Here is an 18,458-nt window from a genome sequence, read left to right as displayed (position 1 = left end):
GTAGTGCCAAGTGTGGGTAGACGAGGGGCATTCTACAGCACTAGGATTGATGACAATTATTCAGAGAACCCAGCTATGGTGTTCAGAAGTATTTCCCAGCCTTTTCCCCTGGGATGGGTTTGGAATGTTGCAGAACTGGAGGTAAGTATTTCATTTCTTTCCCTTCAGGTATTTTCTTGAAATTTCCTTTGAGGAGAACAGAGAGCTGAATACACCTGGTGTACCTCAGAATGGTTTTTCAGTCCGGCAAACCTACAGTCCCAGAATCTGGGAAGCTGATGTAAGACAGCCATGACTTCAGGGCAATCTAAGTCACACTGTCTCAGAGCAGAGTGGGTGTGTTTATCTCCTACTGACAGAAACCCAAGGAGATTGTAATCTTTGCAATGAAAACATAATGAGGCTTGGAGAGGGAACACAGAGGTGTGGAGAACCCACACTCCAGAGACTGGTTGCATGAAAGTTTGAATTCTTAAGATTACCTATGCTTTAATACCCTGCTGGATAGAGTCCTTCAGACACCCTCTGTGGCAGGCTCCTGTTCTGTTCCCTGTTTTCTCCCTCTTCTCATGTCTATCTCATTTGACTTTCTGAATGAGGATTGAGCATCTTACCCAGGGTTCTCTTTCTTGATTAGCTTCTTTAGGTGTACAGATTTTAGTATGGTTATCCTATATTGTATGTCTAACATCCATTTAAGTGAGTTTATACCATGTGTGTCTTTCTGCTTCTGGAATACCTCACTCAGGATGATCTTTTTCAGTTCCCATCATTTGCCTACAAATTTCATGATATCCTTGTTTTTAATTGCTGAGTAGTGTTCCATTGTGTAAATGTACCACAGTTTTCTGTATCCTTTCCTCAATTGAGGGACATCAGGGAGAGACTCATAGCCAAACTTTGGGCAGAGTGCAGGGAATGTTAAGAACAAAGGGAGATTAAAAGACCTGGAAAGGTCTGGAGCTCCACAAGGAGAACAACAGAACCAAAAAATCTGGGCCCAGGGGTCTTTTCTGAGACTGATACTCCAACCAAGGACCATTCATGGAGATAACGTAGAACTGCTGCAAAGATGTAGCCTGTGGTACCTCAGTGTCCAAATGGGTACTCTAGTAAGGAGATCAGGGACTGTCTCTGACATGAACTCAGTGGCTGGCTCTTTAATCACCTCCCTCTGAGGGGAGGAGCAGCCTTACCAGGCCACAGAGGAAGACAATGCAGCCAGCCCTGATGAGACCTGATAGGCTAGGGCCAGATGGAAGGTGAAAAGGACCTCCTCTATCAGTGGACTGGGGAAGAGGCATGGGAGGAGATGAAAGAGGGAAAGGGGCAGGATTGGGAGGGGATGAGGGTGGGGGCTACAGCTGGGATACAAAGTGAATAAATTGTAATAAATAAAAAATTATATTAAAAATACTACCTATGCTGAACCTCTAACAAATCACCAAGCAACACCATTCAAGAGTCATAGCAGTAGAATCATCAGGAATGTTTTAATCATGGACTTTTGATCAAAGGTTGGCAAATAAGGAGCATTTATCTTCTCTGTCCAGAGTTTGAGACAGCCATTTCTCAATTTGCTGGCAGCTCTCTGGGAGTAGACGAATTTATTTATTCAGCATTTTCCTTGAGGAGAAAAGAACAATTCTAACCACCCGTTGGAATGGAAATCAGATCTCTTAGGATGCTAATTTGTTATTATTGCATTTTAAATTTATTTTTATTTTTTAGGGTGGATAAATTTTTATCTGTGACTGAGAGGTAAATTGAATTGATTAATAAAAATAATAAATAAATATATGATATTCTCAATTTAAGCTGGCAAATTCCAAGTATCATAATTCTAGGCCCAGTGGAGTGCTGGCTGAAACCTGCTGATCTAATAATCTTGAGTACTTACTCAAAAATGGTCCAGACCCCAAACACACATTCGGGGGCATTTTCTCCCTGCCTTCCCCTGCCTCTGCACTTCGAAGGGTTTCCTGGCCATATGTGCTTGGTGATTAATCCACATCATTGAAGTTTCTGGAACAATTTGCAGAAAGTAGTGAAACTGTACCACTTCGTTCATGAAAGGAAATAAAAGCTGAGCACAGTGGCATATACCTATAGTCTCAACACATTGTGGGACAGGATCAAAGGGCTGATTTTAAGACCAGCCTGAGCTTTACACACATGCACACTCATGCACACACACACACACACACACACACACACACACACACACACACACATGCATACACACATCATGGAAATGAGAAGGATCATTGGTAAGGTAAAAATGTACACAGACTCACTAGCATTCAAAGAAACAGAAGTGGAACATAACTGTTATCTTGTGTTAGATATATAATAGGAGTAGATATTTGAAGATTTCTGAAACCAAGTGTTAATAAAAGCACGTATTAGATGGAAATTCTTTGACATGAGATACAACATTGCTGACTGAACTAATATATAGCTATGTCTGTCCTTCTGTAGATTAAGCTCTATGTAGTTACTCCAGAGAAGTCCCCTTGCTTACTTCTAGAGATGTGTAAGAGCACATCACTGGTATTTGCAGAAAGTAGAAGAGGAGCACAACCCATGTCCTTCATTGGAAAGTTAAACAGCCTAAAATTTACTCCTTACAAAAATCACACCCTCAGACAGCAATTTGCAGTAAGCAACTTACTCTGAAGGAGATTTAAGGCAGTGGAGGAGTTGCTCCTGAGACAAGGGCATTATCAACAGCTCTACAAAGGATGCGGTGTTGGAGGTAAGCTGTCTATTGAAAAAGGGGGCAAAAACCGTCCCAATCAACATGAGAAAGTGTAAGTCTCAGAGTGTTCCCAACTGAGCAAACAGGAAATGGGAGGCTGTCCTGCAGCTCCCTTCATTCCTGGGTGTGCTGTTCTGCAGGCATAGCTCACAGAGAGTAAGAGAGTTCCAAGGTAAGCACTAGGAAAGGGAGAGAATTTCGCAGGACCTTTGATGCCAGTGGCATCAGTTCTTTCATAATCCTAACCCTGTCCCCTGCTGCAGCCACTAGTGCAGCCACTAGCTGCACCATGTATGGAACACCAGTATGGCGTTCCCGCAGACACTACACACAGCCCTGCCGCATGACCAGTCTTAAGCATGTGCCTGAAGGACTCGGCATCTTACAACAGAGACCTTTGCGCATCCCAATTTGTTACTGCTATATTCACAAAAGCAAGGAAAAGGAATCAGCCTGGATGTCCATCAACAGAGGAATGGATAATGAAAATGTGGCTTATTTATACAGTGGAATTTAACAAAGAAAACAGAATTTCCAATTATTTGCAGGGAAATTAGTAGAACCAGACAGTATTGTATTAAGTGAGGTAACTCACCCTCGGAAAGATTTAAAAAAAAAAAAAAAACAAAACAAAAACAAAAACACATATGCTTTCTTTCATATGCAGATCCTAACTTTAAATGACTATAGGTATGTAAATACGGAGCTGTGAGAATGGGTAGAGATTATGACACTATATAGGAGACCATGAGAAGGGAACGAGGTTTGAAAAGGGTTGGAAAGGATTCTCTGTCCTCTGAAGATGGAAGGGAAGCTACCAGGCTTGGGAGAATGTATGGGAGGACAGGGAAATGGGAAAGAAGTGAGAAGAAAAACCATACAAAATTTTCTTTAAAAAAATTCCTTAATAAAACTAATTTTTGGTATGTGATATAAATTACATATAAATATGTTATAGATATATATTACATTTATACCTTAGATAAATATCATATCATGTCATATGTGTATACATATGTAGAGATATAAAACATCGATGGAAATGTCTAAGAAACATCAAGAACATAGACTCTGGTGCCTGCTTTTTGAGCACTTGCCCCTGGCGGGGCTGCCCTGCCAGTCCACAGGGGAAGAGCACGTGCTGGGTCCTGCTGGACTTGACATGCTGGGCTGATTGTTGGAAGGGGCTCTCCTTTTCTGAGGAGTAGGGAGGGGAGATAAGGGCAAGAGAGAAGGAGGGTCAGAATGAGAGCAGAGGAGGAAGGGGGCTACAATCGGGAGGTAAAGTGAATAAACAAATAAACAAATAAAAGAATTGTTGAATACTGTAATTTGAAAATACAAGTAGAGCAAAATGGCACTGCTTCCACATACTTAGAAATATTTCTGACATTACCAGGTGCCTTTGGGTGAAGATGAAAACAGGACTGAGTTCGGAATTGGAAAGGAAGAGTTGGAATAATAAGAGTATCATAAGCTGGTAACGGGAACATACCCGCCTCTCCTACCTCTCCAAATACTGGTCTGTTCTGCCTGGACCTTTTCCATGCCCTGACCTTCCACATCACTCAGGAATCTGATTTCAGGCTCACAGCGGGCAGGAAGAACCACAACCTGAGACCTGAGAATCAACAGACAATCAAACCTCAGCACAGTCGCAGTAAAGATTCCTTTAAGATACCCACAGGCGAGTGAGGACCTGCAACTACAGTTCCCAGAGAGCCCTGGCTTATTCTAACCAGCCTTCTGGGCAGGGCACTTTGGACAGCCAATGAGCTGTCCTCTGCAGACCTTGGCTAGTAGGGGTGGACAGCTTTCCTCCGGCTTCCTGGTCACAGGCCTGAGACATCGAGTAAGCCGCGCTGCCTGCCTGCAGGGACGATTGCAGTGTGCTTCGAAAGCAGGTTTTCACCTGTTTCACAGGAAGACCAGGAGGCAGAATTCTACCCTGCCTGAACGGCAAGTTCTACAGTTGTTTAGAAAATGCTGTATTCAGAAAATGCTTGAAAACGAATACTGGTGGGTATAAGGCAGAGGTTCTCAATATGTGGGTCGTTGAAAGACCTTTTCACAGGGGTTGCCTGAAACCATTGGACACACAGATGCTTACATTACGACTCATAACAGTAACGAAGTTACAGTCGTGAAGCAGCAATGAAGATAATTTTACGGTTGAGAGTGAGCACCATAGGAGGAACTGTATTAAAGGCTTGCAGCGTTAGGAAGGTTAACAGCCACCGAGATAAGGGTTTTTGGCACACCCTGTCTGGATGACAGTCACAGCCAGGACACATTTTACCAGTGAGAATTTGAGTATGTCCTTTAGATTTTCTGAAACTCTTTCCTAACAGTAAAATGAGAGCTAATGCTAGTGCTTATTTAAAAGGTTAGTTTCGAGGACCAAGTACAAGTGTTAACAGAGAATTATTACAACTGTTTCTCTCCGATGTCCACCTGGCCTCTGTTCTCAACAGGGCAAATCCCAAAGGGCATAGTTGACGGTGCAAGGAGCAAACTGATAACAGTTCGTGCTCTTTTGCAACAGCTGAGGAGAAATTACCCAATGGCCCTAAATATCCAACCTTGTTAGACTGTGTCTATGCTGTCCAGAAGTATCCCCTTGGGGGAGTTCTGTCATGCTGGAAAGAACAGTGAAAAGGGGCCTCAGGACAACAAAGCAACTTCCTTTTTGGACAGACTGCGGCGCCAATCCTGAGCACAGTCCAGAATTCTGTGGGAGCACAGAGCCTTGCAAAGCAAAGAGCCTCACGAGCTCTGCTCTAGTCTGCTTCTGGCTCATGGGCAGGATGGTCACTGGAACCAGCTGGCTGGACTTCTGAACTACTGTTTCTTTCTCTTAAGTTCCTTCTTTCCCCCACTCTGTTCAAAGAAGTGTGTCTTCTCCTTGTGTCTCCAGAATTCTACCAGTCGCTCATGCCCTCAGTGCGTGGGCTCAGTATGTTTGATTGTTTACCTTCTGTGTGCCTCATGGAGACCATCAATCCATAGGTTTCGTGTGAGTCCAGCTGCATTGTCTTTAAGTGTTTTGTGATTACTTTGGACAAGGAATGTACTCCCCAACTTTTTGACAGCTTCATCCTTCTCTATTTCACTTGTTACTGTGCTCTGCACTAATTTAATAAGAATAAGTTCTGTCCCTGATTTTTAAGAAGCCGCAAGAGTGCATGCTTCTTTGAGGTTCTAGTCAGAGAGCACCAGCTAATTCCCAAGCCTTAAAGACCAAGGACCATCTGCTTTAATTAATCAAATTAATTATATTAAATATAATTAAATTATATTAAATATATTTCTTTTGCATTGTCTCTGTGTTTTATGAAAGTTGTCTCCAGGCAAAGCCCCTTTGAAATACAGAACTGCGTGGGATCTGATGCTTCTGACTTGCTTTCTCAATTGTTGTCTGCTCAAAGAAGCTATTTAATTTGAATGTCCTTACATCTATCTTTTGATAGTTCCAGTGTGATAGTACTGGACCAGATCATTCCAGTTCTGGTCTTCCTTGGCCTTCGGGTTTTACTTTTTTACTTTTGTTTGTTTGTTCGGCATGGGTTTCATGGGTACCAGAATGGCCTTGTACTCCCTGTGCAGTCAAGGATGCATTTGAACTTCCCATCCCCTCACCTCAACTCCCGAGCGGTGTCTTCACAGCCACCGGCTTCTGCACCTGGTCTGTGCGGTGCTGGGATGCGGTCGAGGGCGTCGCGCATACTAGGCAAGCATTCAACCAACTGAGCTACACACACGCCTAGTCCCTATTTTTAAATTAAGTTTATTTTATTTTATGTATATGGGTGTTTTCTGCATGCATATTTGTGCACCATGCACATACCTGGTACCTGCTAAGGCCAGAAGAGGGTATCAGATGCACTAGAACTGGAGTCATGGGTGGTTGTGAGTGGTTATGTGGATGCTGGAACCGAATCCAGATCCTCTGGAAGAGCAGTGAGCCATCTCTCCTGCCCCAAGTTTGTTTGTTTGTTTGTTTGTTTACTTCCTTGCTCCAATCTCCCTTCATGAGGTATTCACAGTGCAGTGTTTGAGGACGGCAATTTTCCTTCAATACTTTGCAGACATCGTTTCAGTATTGTCCCTCCAAATGTGTCTGTGGAACATTCTGGTGACAGATGGAGAATTTCTTCTCATGAAGTACTTTCTCTCTTTGCTGCATGCTCAGGCAGTTCTCTTTCATTTTGCGTTTCAAAAATTTAATTATAATGTATCCCAGACTCAAACTTTTCTGGAATTTTGTCCCTCTTATTTGTCAAGCACAGTTGCTTCCATCTTTACCCAATTTCAGACACACATTTGTTTCTCTTCACATACATTTTTTTGGGGTCACATGTTTAGTTTCACCTCCTCAGTGGTGATGAGGGGCTTGTCTTTCCTATCTGTTGCCTCTCCTCTGACTCTGGAATGGATTTGTCTTTTGTTAGCCCCACTGTCATTGCTGAGCTTCTCTTTAACATGAAATGCTGTGGTCTTCCAAAGGTGTGTGTGTTAAATTTCTTTTCCAAAGGCTATTAGATGGTAGAGCCTTTAGAATGTAGAGCCTTGTGGGCAATTTTAAAGTCAGTTAACAAGGGTGGGGCACACCCTTGAGCATGACGTTGGGACTTCCACCTTCCTCTTTTTTTTTTTTTAACTTCACTAATGCCGTGAAGTGTGATGTTTGTTCTACCCAATGCCACTTGCCATGATTGGCCTAATTGTCTCTAAACATACTGGGGACAACTGACCTTGGGCTCAAAACTGAGAAACAAAATTAAAACATCTTTTTTTTTTTTATTGATTATCTTGGCATTTTGTTACAGTAACTGAAAACTGAGAGAAAATGAATACAGGGGTTGCCTTTCTATTGCTGTGATCACAACAATGTGGTTCAGAAGCCTCACAAAAAAGTTTCAGGGATTTTGGAGCTGCTTCTAGAGAACAGCAGGAGTGCTCTGAGCATATCGTAACTTGTGATCACGTGGTCTTAGAAGAGCCAAATACAACTGGGAATGTGGATGGTGACATGCTTGTGAGCTTTCAGATAGAAAGGGAGACTCTACTGGGGATTGGACGAGAGGCACCTGCTTCACCTCACATCAAAATATACCCTGAGTATCTATGTTAGGATGAGCCTGACATGTTAACAGGACATGTTACTGGATGGAGGACATCAGGAAATCGAAAAGCAGAGTTCAGGAAGTGGCACAGACATTATGGATTGATCGCATCCAGCCAGTGAGACTTGAGCTCAGCGAGAAAAAGAGCTAGGTCTCCACCCTCTCACGGTCAAAGATGCGAAAGTGAAAACTTGTCTCCAGTATTTCCAAGGGCAGAGTCTTATGATAAGAAAGGAATTATGAGCCTCTGGAACCTTCTTGGATGACCTCATGATTTTTTTTAAGCTGCTGCCAGTGAAAACTCCGTCTAGCTTTGAGTCTAATGGGTACAAGTGGCAGACCTTAGTGTCTTGCCTAAGAGTCTGGCCTGGCAAGATTGCCTAGTGGGTATGGGTATGGGATGCTTGCCACCAAGTCCAATGATCTGAGTTTCATACCCAGAAACCACGTGGTAAGAAGGAAAGAACCAGTGCCCTCAAACCATCCTCCGACTTACATGCGCTCGCACACACATGCACACACACACATATACACAGTTTTAAAAACAAAGAATAGCAGAGTCACAGGCAAAAATGTTTTCCCTTAGATTTCAGAGGAAATCCTGGAGAGCTAGGTGGTGTGTGGAGGTGAGGAGTGATGTAGGCGGAGACCGGCACGCTGGTTTATAGATTAGCTAGAGGAAAGCTTAACTGCCCTAGAGTTCCAGGAAGTTAGAAGAAGCGGAGCCAGAGCTGCTCCAGGACATCATGGTGTGGCCCAGAGAGTTAGACCATGGGCGTACAATTCCTCAAGCCCTGGAAGGCCACACCCTGGATATGGAGATATACTCTAAATGAAATGATCATTCTATCACTGTACTTTTGGGCACCTTGTTTGAAATTATCTCTGTGTTGTAAAATTGCCTCTTATTTTCCAATTCTTCCCACAATATTGTAACATTCTAAAGAATGACTAAAATATTAATGAATAGAATCAACCACTGCAGTAAAAGGAGACAAGGGAGGTAGAAAGACTGCGCTACAGCTCCTGACTGGTTACATTTCTGTAGTTTTTCAAAACCTCTGAAAACACCTGGTCATCATAACCCAGAGCAGCCAGTGAGTTACCAGCGCTGCTCTACTAGTAAGAGGAGAACGTCTGACTCCCATGAAAATAATGTTTGCCAAACACACAGGATAGATTATAGAACAGGACGCAGGAGGTAAGAGCCATTTCTAATCACAGGATTTGATCAACCGAAGAGGGAAAAAAATTCCCTAAAGGGTCCAAATGACAATCAAGTAGTATTCATGATTCACTATGTAGCTTTTCTATTGAAAAGGCCTCCTTAAAGTAACTTTAAAAAGTGATCAAATCTCTCCAGCTCTTACTATTTCCCACTTCTTTCATAAAATTCCATTCACTCTGCCCGACAGTTGGCCATCAGGCTCAGCATCTGCTTTGATAGTCTGCAGGGCAGAGGCTTTCAGAGGCCCTCCGTGGCAGGTTCCTAGTTTGTTTCCTGTTTTCTTCTTCTTCTGATGTCCATCCTCTTTGCCTTTCAGGATGGGAATTGAGCGTTTTAGTCAGGGTCCTCTCTCTTGCTTAGTTTCTTTAGATGCACAGATTTTAGTGGGTTTGTCCTATGTTGTATGTCTATATGAGTGAGTATATACCGTGTGTGTCTTTTTGCTTCTGGGACAACTCACTCAGGATGATCCTTTCCAGGTCCCACCATTTACCTGCAAATTTCATGATTTCCTTATTTTTCATTGCTCAGGAACTCCACAAGGAGAGTAACAGAACAAGAAAATTTGAACACAGGAAACTTCCCAGAGACTCATACTCCAACCAAGGACTATTCATGGAGATAACCTAGAACCCCTGCACAGATATAGCCCATGGCAGTTCACCAAGTGGGTTACATAGTAATGGGAAGAGGGACTGCCTCTGACATAATCTGATTGTCCTGCTTTTTGATCACCTCCCCCTGAGGGGGGAGCAGCCTTACCAGGCCACAGAAGAGGACAATGCAGCCACTTTTGATGAGAACTGATAGACTAAGATCAGAAAGAAGGAGAGGAGAACCTCCCCTATCAGTGGACTGGGGGAGGGGCATGCATGCAGAAAGGGAAGGGAGGTTAGGGTGGGCAGGGGAGGAGGGAGGGGCTTATGGGGGGATACAAAATGAATAAAGTGTAATTAATAAAAAAATTTTTAAAAAGTGATCAAATCAACTACTGCAAGGAAACTGCCCCAGGAGGCGTAAACACTGGCCATGGTACCTCGACCAGTGGTGTTTCTTTAGTTTTCAACCCCTCTGGTTCGTCTTGTGTTCTTTGCATATCACCAGTGTGGAAACCTTTGTGCTACCAGAATGTGCTCTTTCTGTCCTCTTATCAAAAGGAAGCGCAATGTTTAACATGCATGGAAATAATCTGTTGATCTTAAGAATTATTGGATAAAGCCTAAGAGGAAGCTCATTGGTAATCACAGAACGGTTTGACTCAGATGACCATTGTAGTGCGAAACTGACACCCTCCTGTTCAGGCCAGTGTATCTTAGTAAAGCCTGATTTCCTTCCCAGGACTCTCAGCTCTGAATGGTGACACTTGTGTGATTGGCTCTTAAACGTAGGGCTTACTCTTTGCCCTACTGGAATTTGCCCTGTCTTTGGTTTCATTGTTCCTTATTATTGCCTTCTACTCTTTCTTTTGAAATGAGGCTGCTAACCCTGGGACATTGTTTATCAGCAACATATAACTCATCTTAAGTTTGCACAGAGGGGCTCAGCTGGGCCTGCCTTTAGTATCAGAGAAAAATTCTTACCTGGACAATTGAGTGATACTGCACAATTAAACTTTATGGTTCTTGGATATGGAGTAAATAAAATTTGCATTTCAAGAGGAACAAGTCCATGAGGCCGACCGAGGGAAGGACACCATCGTCTGAATAGGGACATTTATTCCAGTTCATGGGGTGATTTGGAAGTCACGGGCTTTCAGACCATTGGGGGTACACTCTTAAAGAAGGTTTGAAGAGGCTGGTCCCTTCCTGTCTCTTTCTTTGCTTCCCAGATCGAGCAATTTAAGTAGCTTTTTGCATGGCACAATCTTGCCATGTTGCACTGTGCCACCACAGACTCCAAGCAACAGGGCCATTTAGCTATGGGTGGAGAAGGCCAAATTACAAAACAAAATTAACTCTCGCTCTTTCTTAAGTATGTGTTCATTAGGATGAATGCTTTGTATAGGTGACTTTAACTATTTTATTGGGTGTTTTTATACCTCTACCTCTTTCTCCACCCCAATTCCTTTCAACACCCCAACACCAAGTAGGAGAGAAAGAAGGTTAGTGGGGAGAAGAGGCATAGTTCTCTCCATGCTGGTTCCTTGGGGAAAGTTCAGGATATCTTCAACTTCATCTCATCAAACTGCATCAACAGCAACCAGGAGCAGAGCCCCCCTTCTCTCTCCTGGCTCTGGCATTTATTCCTCTCCAGAGTCCTCAGAATTAAACAATCTGCAGTTGGCAAAGATCACGCCCTTCTCAGAGCCTGCATGAGGCAATAGTCTGCTGCTGTGGACAACCTGTAGCAACCCCATATCCCACACCTGGGATTATAACAAAAACATGTTTACATAACATAACTGTGTTTTTAAAGATACCAAAACTTCCACTACACTTTTGTGCTTGAGAAACCAGAGATTGACCTCAGATGTCTTCTTCAATCACTGTCAACCTTTACCTTTGAGGTAAGCTCTCTCACTATATCTGGAGGTCATTGATTTGGTCAGGCTGACTGGCCAGTGGACTCCCCAAATCCATCTATCTCCAGTCCCTACGCCATCCCACTCCATTATTGGTGTTATAGATGCATGCCTATTGCTATGGATTTACACTCAGGTCCCCATGTGTGTGGTAGGCATGTTATAGACTGAACTGTCTCCTCGCCCCCAAACACATTGTTATATCAGGTTATTTTTAGCTCTTGGTTATTAAGAGCTAAATGCCTGTGAGGAAGTTCTTTCTATTGTTCTGTTTCTTCTTCTAATGGTTCTAATGACTGTCTTTCTGGGTATGGAATTTTTTGCATGTATGTCTTGTGTTTTTTCTCCCAATTGCATAATGTATTTTCATTATAGTCATGCACTCGTAGCTTTATCTCTACATTTATTTGTTTCTCAAATCTGCGCTGACTGGTATGATACCTGCCTGCTGTTAGGGTTGGAGTCCTCAGTCTTTCCAGAGGAAGGGAAAGACAATGAATTTGACAAGAGACTTGTTAATGGAGATTCTCTGTGTAAGTGGTTATTCTCTTCCCCACTGCTACTGATGTCTTGCTTTGTTTTCCTTCTCCAGTCTAGTCCAGATGCAGTCGTCTCCTACAGGAAGATCAGATGCAGACACTGCACTCTTGTTCGGGTGTTCATCCTCGCTGCCCGTGGCAATTAGTCATCTTCTTGGCTCTAGAGGACTCATGACTTCTAGAATTCATAATGTAGAATCTGCCACAGTGCTACCAGCCCATAATAAGCCTGTTAATAAACGCCCTCATTCACTTTACTATTTTGTCAGCTCCCGCTGTTCAAAATATGTAGGGATGTTTTTTAACAGCTATGTTCCCCATAAAACTACCATTTTGTTTTTAAGAAAAGCTGCATTGGAGCTAGATAAAAATGGCTCAGCAGTCCATAGCGCTTAGTGCTTTTGCAGAGATCCTGGCTGTCTGTAACTCCAATTCTAGGAGATCTGATGTCCTCTTCTGGTTTCTGTGGCCACCTGTATCCATGTGGTGCATATAACCTCATGCAGGCACACACAGACACACATAAAAAAAGATAATGTTTTAAAAAGGGGAAAAATGTCATGTTTGTATTTGAAGTTATTTTTATTATTTCTACAGTTTTCACGAAGAAGACAAAATATCCTAAAACATCTGAATTAAACCCTACAATCAGCCTACATTAAACTTGCTGCCACAGGTATGAAAAGCCTGATAGTTCTCAGTAGGCTCCTTTATGTGTTTGTTCTATCTCCTTTTCTTCTTCTTGTGTTGATGAAGTGGAAAGAAAGGAGTCTATTGCTTCTCAGAGACACAGCAAGTCAACTTGAGGAGCCATTAGTGTTTCACTTCTGAGCTTCTTGGCAACTACCCCACGTGTTTTCATTATTCATCTTAAATCTCAGCTTCAATAATATAAAATTAAAATATGGTTAGGCACAGGCTATCCAAAGTATGGATTGATTACAAGATGTAACTAGTATTGAAGTCTCTAGCAAAAGCTGATTACATTCTGATGGATCTTCAATTAATACATTTTGGCATTTTATCTTAAAGAAGACTTTTATTAATGAAAAATAAAATGCATGAAGAAAGAGGGAAATGGAAAGGAGGGGGCCAGACAGGGATAGAGATGATAAAAAACTTAAATATAAATATAGCATTTAAAAAGAAATATAATTCCCTAATAGCATGCTGATTAAATGCCTTTTTTTTCAGTTGGTTTAATCTTCCTCTCTTTTCCTGACATACTGAGTACAGATTCCGGGATAGGGGCCAGGGAGAGTTTAAGATGTTCTGACAAATACCATTTGTTCTTTCTAGGACTGAATAATAGATTTTAGAGGTTGTCTAAATGCCAAAGAAGGGTGATGGTATAACAGAACTTATGATATAGGGGAAATATGGCAGACATAACTAATGAAGAAAGTGGAAAACCCTGACAATATGGGGAAGATATTTGTATAAAAAAGAAAATGCTGTGAGGAGTGAAGGATAAATATATAGGTTATCACCGTCAACCTGAGGGTCAGGCCCTATGTATAGTGTCATTTCTCTACATTGTAAGGGGGTTCACCTCAAGGTTTGTGTTCTCTTGACATAGCTGGAATCGTTCTGTCATGGCTCAGTTAACTAAGGCTCTGAGTGATTACAGTGATTTTAGGGAGTAGAATTCATATTATCTGACAGCTAATAGCATTAGCACTAATTTCTTCACCTTCCCTTTCATATTTCTTTGTTAATGCTGTTTTTTCCCCCATGTCAATATATTTGGCTCTGCTGCAGAACATAAGTCTCTCAATACTATCTCACTGATGCATTTGAAGCACACACATGCCATGCCTCAAGCGTTGGTCCTGGGGTGTAGTTGTTTTGAATGGGTGCTACCAACTGCATTGGATCATTGACAGTGATTTACAGACAACCCATCATCCATGGGTGAGCCAGAAAACTGAATGTGACCACAGCAGATATTGTCACAATATAACACTCCTCTAAGCCTTCTATCATTTACGTTGCACATCTCATTTTCAGCAAATCTCAGTGTCACTGTTAACAGTGAGTGCTCATCTCAGTCTGCCCTTCTCACCCAGTCTGCCCCAGGACGCTCATTTCCTAGAATATTGATTGAAGAATTTCTCTCTGTTCTTTCTGCTAGGACCCACAGTCCTCATACATAGCCATGGGGCTCATTGTCCAGCCTCCTCAAATGCGAATGAGTCTTTCTTCACCCGTATCATTTCACATCAAAACTCTCCCTGTACCTCTTTCCTTATTTTAGTTATCCTGTGAACAGCTACCACATCACTTTGGGTTGTTGTTTTTAATTTACTTAGTTCACTTTGTGTATTATTTTAATGCCCATAAAAATGCAAAATTTTGGAGGGCAAGGAAACACTAGTTCAACAAATATTTAGAGGGTATCCATTAGACCCTTTGTTCAATGAAGGAATGAACGGGTCAATCAATGTAAATTTTCTAGTAGGGAGCTTTGTATAATATTCAGTTAAATGGGGTGATGAAATGGGTAACTCAGAATGACCATTATGCGCAAGTCTCCCATTTTCATGAATAAATATTTGGAAGTTTGTTTTGGCAATATCTTCCACTTATCACCAAGGAAACCACATCTAAGCAGTTAGTCTTTTGACTGGTCATTTAGTCTTATTTTCTAACTTTAGAAACTTGAAAAATACAAGAAATATCAAAACTTTTCTTTAAGGGTCACTAACAATGTTTACTGAACCACAAGTAAAAGCAGGTCTTTCAGCAGAAGCAATATGACTGTTGGCGAGACATTTGTGAGCATTGTTTATATCTGTATGTTGACTGCACATTCTAGCTCCAGTTAGCTGATTCCAGGATTCCCACCAGGAACTGTCATAATGCTTGCTTGGTTTCTTTTTGTTTGCCTTAGGGGACCATGGACATTGAAGCATACTTTGAAAGGATTGGTTATAAGAACTCAGTGGATAAATTGGATTTGGACACATTAACTGAAATTCTTCAGCACCAGATACATGCTGTTCCTTTTGAGAATCTTAACATGCATTGTGGAGAAGCCATGGATATTGGCTTAGAGGCCATTTTTGACCAGATAGTAAGGAAGAAGCGGGGCGGGTGGTGTCTCCAGATTAACCATCTGCTGTACTGGGCTCTGACCAAAATGGGCTTTGAAACCACAATGTTGGGAGGATACTTTTACATAACTCCAACCAGCAAATACAGCAGTGAAATGGTCCACCTTCTGGTACAGGTGACCATCAGTGACAGGAACTACATTGTGGATTCTGCCTGTGGATGCTCCTACCAGATATGGAAGCCTCTGGAATTAACATCAGGAAAGGATCAGCCTCAGGTTCCTGCCATCTTCCGTTTGACAGAAGAGAATGGAACCTGGTACTTGGACCAAATCAGAAGAGAGCAGTACATTCCAGATGAAGAATTTGTTAACTCAGACCTCCTTGACAAGAACAAATATCGAAAAATCTATTCCTTTACTCTTGAACCCCGCACTATTGAGGATTTTGTACATGTGAATACCTACCTTCAGACATCACCAACCTCTGCATTTGTAAGCTCATCAGTTTGTTCCTTGCAGACATCAGAAGGGGTTTACTGTTTAGTAGGCTTCACCTTTATGAGTAGGAAATTCAGTTACAAGGACAACGTAGATCTGGTCGAGTTTAAGAAGGTGAACAAGGATGAAATGGAAGATGTACTGAAAACTATATTTGGCATTTCTTTGGAGAGAAAGTTTGTGCCCAAACATGGTAAACTATCTTTTACTATTTAGGTAAGGAACAAAATTGTTTTTTTTATTATTATTATTTCATGTTCCTGAACATTTGAAACATATGCAAATGTATCCATAACAGAAATCACCCAACTCAATATTGATGCTTGTATCTTCTATTTCCTTCATTTTATAAAGAAGAAATACAAGTTGTTCTGTCATTACATGAAGAAAATATCACATTACAATTAAAAAAATTTAATGCACATAACCATAATCCTTTAAAGATTAATCATACAAAAATTTCTTAATGAAGCCTTATTCATTTGTAATAGAAAACCTCCCAACATTATTTTATTGTTGAACTCACATAAAACTTACACTAGTGATTGAATATGAATAATCAGAGAATTGCAGGCATTAAATTCAGCCAGAGTAAATCTGATATCCAAGGTTTACAGGAAGCCACCTTCACAACTTAGAACCAAAAAAATAAAATAAAATAAAATAAAAAATAAATAAAAATAAATTTAAAAAGGAGACAAGAATGAGCCATCGTTTCTGTTCCCGGTAACCTCCCAGGCCTCAAGACAAAACTCAAGCCCAAGCTTAGGGCTCTGTGTGTATGTGCCAAGACAGTGAGAAGGCTTAGAATTTCCTCCAGGCTTAATTTTTCAGATACAGTTCTTTGATTCTTTTAGATACGTTCTTTGATTTTGTATTTGATTTTTTTAAAAATATGGGAATACTGATCTGTAGAATTATGTGACTTATATACCTCATGTGATAATATTTATAAAATTAATAAAATATATGTAACTTGGAAAAACACTGTTTATGAAGTATAATAAATGTAAAATATATTAAAATAGTATTGGCTAATATAATATGAATCAAATATTTCTTGAAGGTATTGGGATATGATAAGGGTTGGTGTTGTCCCTAAGATGTGTTTCTTTCACATCCTAGTTTAATAACCCTGCTCTATTCTACTTCATACTACACGTTATTTAGCAAGCAACAAACATGGTTCTTAGCAGACCTTGGAGTTCAAACCCTGAGTAAATTTGTCGATCTGATTTTATATACATATACATATATATATATATATATATATATATATATATATATATATATACATATATACATATATATGTAGTACCAGAGATAAAGACCACAGATATAGGCTACCGGAGTAGTTACCCGTATTAGGCTGCTGACCTAGTATGCTGGAAGCCCAGAATTTGATTTACAGCAGTACCACACACAAATGTATTTTGCTCAGGGATGAATAAATAATATTGGCAATCACTTCTAAGTCTCTCTTTCTTTGCCTCACTCCTGCTTAAAATCCCGTTCACATTGTCAGCTGCCGACTGCATGGCTGATGAGAACAGATGCCAGGGATGTGGGTGGATGGCTTGTGCCCCAGAATCCTAATCTTTAACTTCTTTCTACTTCATGCTTTCTGACTGGATTCTCTAAGAGTGTCACATTAGAATCCAGCCTCTGTTCAGGCCACAGAACTTGCAGCAGCCTTCTCTCCATTGTCATGGATACTGATTGGCAGGTGCCGTACCTTCTGTGAGTCCCTAGGTAACAGGCAATCCCAGTACCAGGTAACCTCAAGGGGGGCGTTGGCTTTGGCACTTTTGCTGTCCTACCGCCTGCTCCCCACTCCCTTCCTAGACTCCTGCTTGGCAATCAGAGAGTCTGGCTGCAGGCTCTTGCTGTGAACTTTCCCCATCCTCAAATGGGCTCATGTTCTCTTCAGTGACCCTGCCATGCTGTCTGTGGAGCTGAGGCCTGAACTCTATTTGGCAGCCCTGCCTACTGTTGTCCCTCTGTCTATATGGCCATGCTGTTAATAACTCTTCTAATTCCCCAATAATACAGCCCAGAGGCCTCTTGAGTACCCTTCTCCATGCAGATCCCAATGTTAGGGCTCCGGTTCAAACTGGAAAGTCCAGTGTTCTTCTCAGTCTTCAATATGGTGAAAAGCATATTAAGGTTAAAAAGAAAGCAAGGGATGAGTTACTACCAAAGATGTAGGTTACATTGCCACAGCGGTGGTTTGTTTTGTTTTGCATTTGGGGGAATGGTCTCATGTAGCCCAAGCTGGCCTTAAGCTTGCTGTGTAGCTCAGGATGACCTTGAGTTCTTGATCGTACTTCCTTCACTTACCAAGTGCTAGGGTTGCAGGCATCCACCACAGTGTAGCTGGTTTTTATTGTTTTGGTTTTGGTTGTCTGTAGCAATATAAGAATTGGGAAATGTTGGTACAGGTATAAAAATATACAAGCAGCTTGTCAACAAATGGTTGTTGCCAATAAAGGAAGCAAAATCCCTCAGAACCACACAGGAGGTATTACTGCGCACGCGTCAGAGTGACCCGACTAAGCACCCAGAAAGCAGAGGTAAGGATCCTATAACTCACCCCTCCTCACCTGAGCCACCCACCACCGGCCACCGCCACCAAGCAAAAATTTAGGAATCTATTCTGACTACCCAGAATATAAGATATATAACACAACGGACTGAGTTTACCATGAAGAGTTTCTAAAAATATAG

The 18,458-nt window shown here is 41.6% G+C and overlaps 1 protein-coding gene and 1 long non-coding RNA gene across 4 annotated transcripts; one reads left to right on the top strand and one right to left on the bottom strand.

Annotated features, from left to right (window-relative positions):
- Positions 1 to 1,531: 1,531 nt before the first annotated feature.
- Positions 1,532 to 4,410, bottom strand: LOC129685377 (uncharacterized). The gene is made up of 3 exons (XR_008721475.1): positions 4,270 to 4,410; positions 1,901 to 2,025; positions 1,532 to 1,626 (listed from the first exon to the last, which is right to left on the bottom strand). It is a non-coding gene; the product is annotated as an uncharacterized LOC129685377 (long non-coding RNA).
- Positions 4,411 to 4,580: 170 nt separating this feature from the next.
- Positions 4,581 to 16,954, top strand: LOC129685378 (arylamine N-acetyltransferase 1). Of its 3 annotated transcripts, none has more exons than XM_055618900.1 (3): positions 4,581 to 4,780; positions 12,773 to 12,851; positions 15,069 to 16,954. In XM_055618900.1, the coding sequence occupies exon 3, from the start codon at positions 15,075 to 15,077 to the stop codon at positions 15,945 to 15,947; it is 873 nt and encodes a 290-aa protein (XP_055474875.1). In that variant the 5' UTR covers positions 4,581 to 4,780; positions 12,773 to 12,851; positions 15,069 to 15,074; the 3' UTR covers positions 15,948 to 16,954. The 3 variants fall into 3 exon arrangements, with proteins under 3 accessions (XP_055474875.1, XP_055474877.1, XP_055474876.1); XM_055618901.1 differs by lacking the exon at positions 4,581 to 4,780 and adding an exon at positions 10,675 to 11,621; XM_055618902.1 differs by lacking the exon at positions 12,773 to 12,851.
- The last annotated feature ends 1,504 nt before the right edge of the window (positions 16,955 to 18,458 follow it).

The sequence above is a fragment of the Psammomys obesus genome, unplaced genomic scaffold, assembly GCF_907164565.1.
Source record: "Psammomys obesus unplaced genomic scaffold, mPsaObe1.curated_primary_1811, whole genome shotgun sequence".
In the NCBI taxonomy this organism is placed as follows: Eukaryota; Metazoa; Chordata; class Mammalia; order Rodentia; family Muridae; genus Psammomys; species Psammomys obesus.
This window is presented reverse-complemented; position numbering and strand designations above follow the sequence as displayed.

Bases quoted from the DNA above. Each gene is read 5' to 3' on its own strand.
- LOC129685378 (XM_055618902.1), top strand. From the start codon at position 15,075: ATGGACATTGAAGCATACTTTGAAAGGATTGGTTATAAGAACTCAGTG.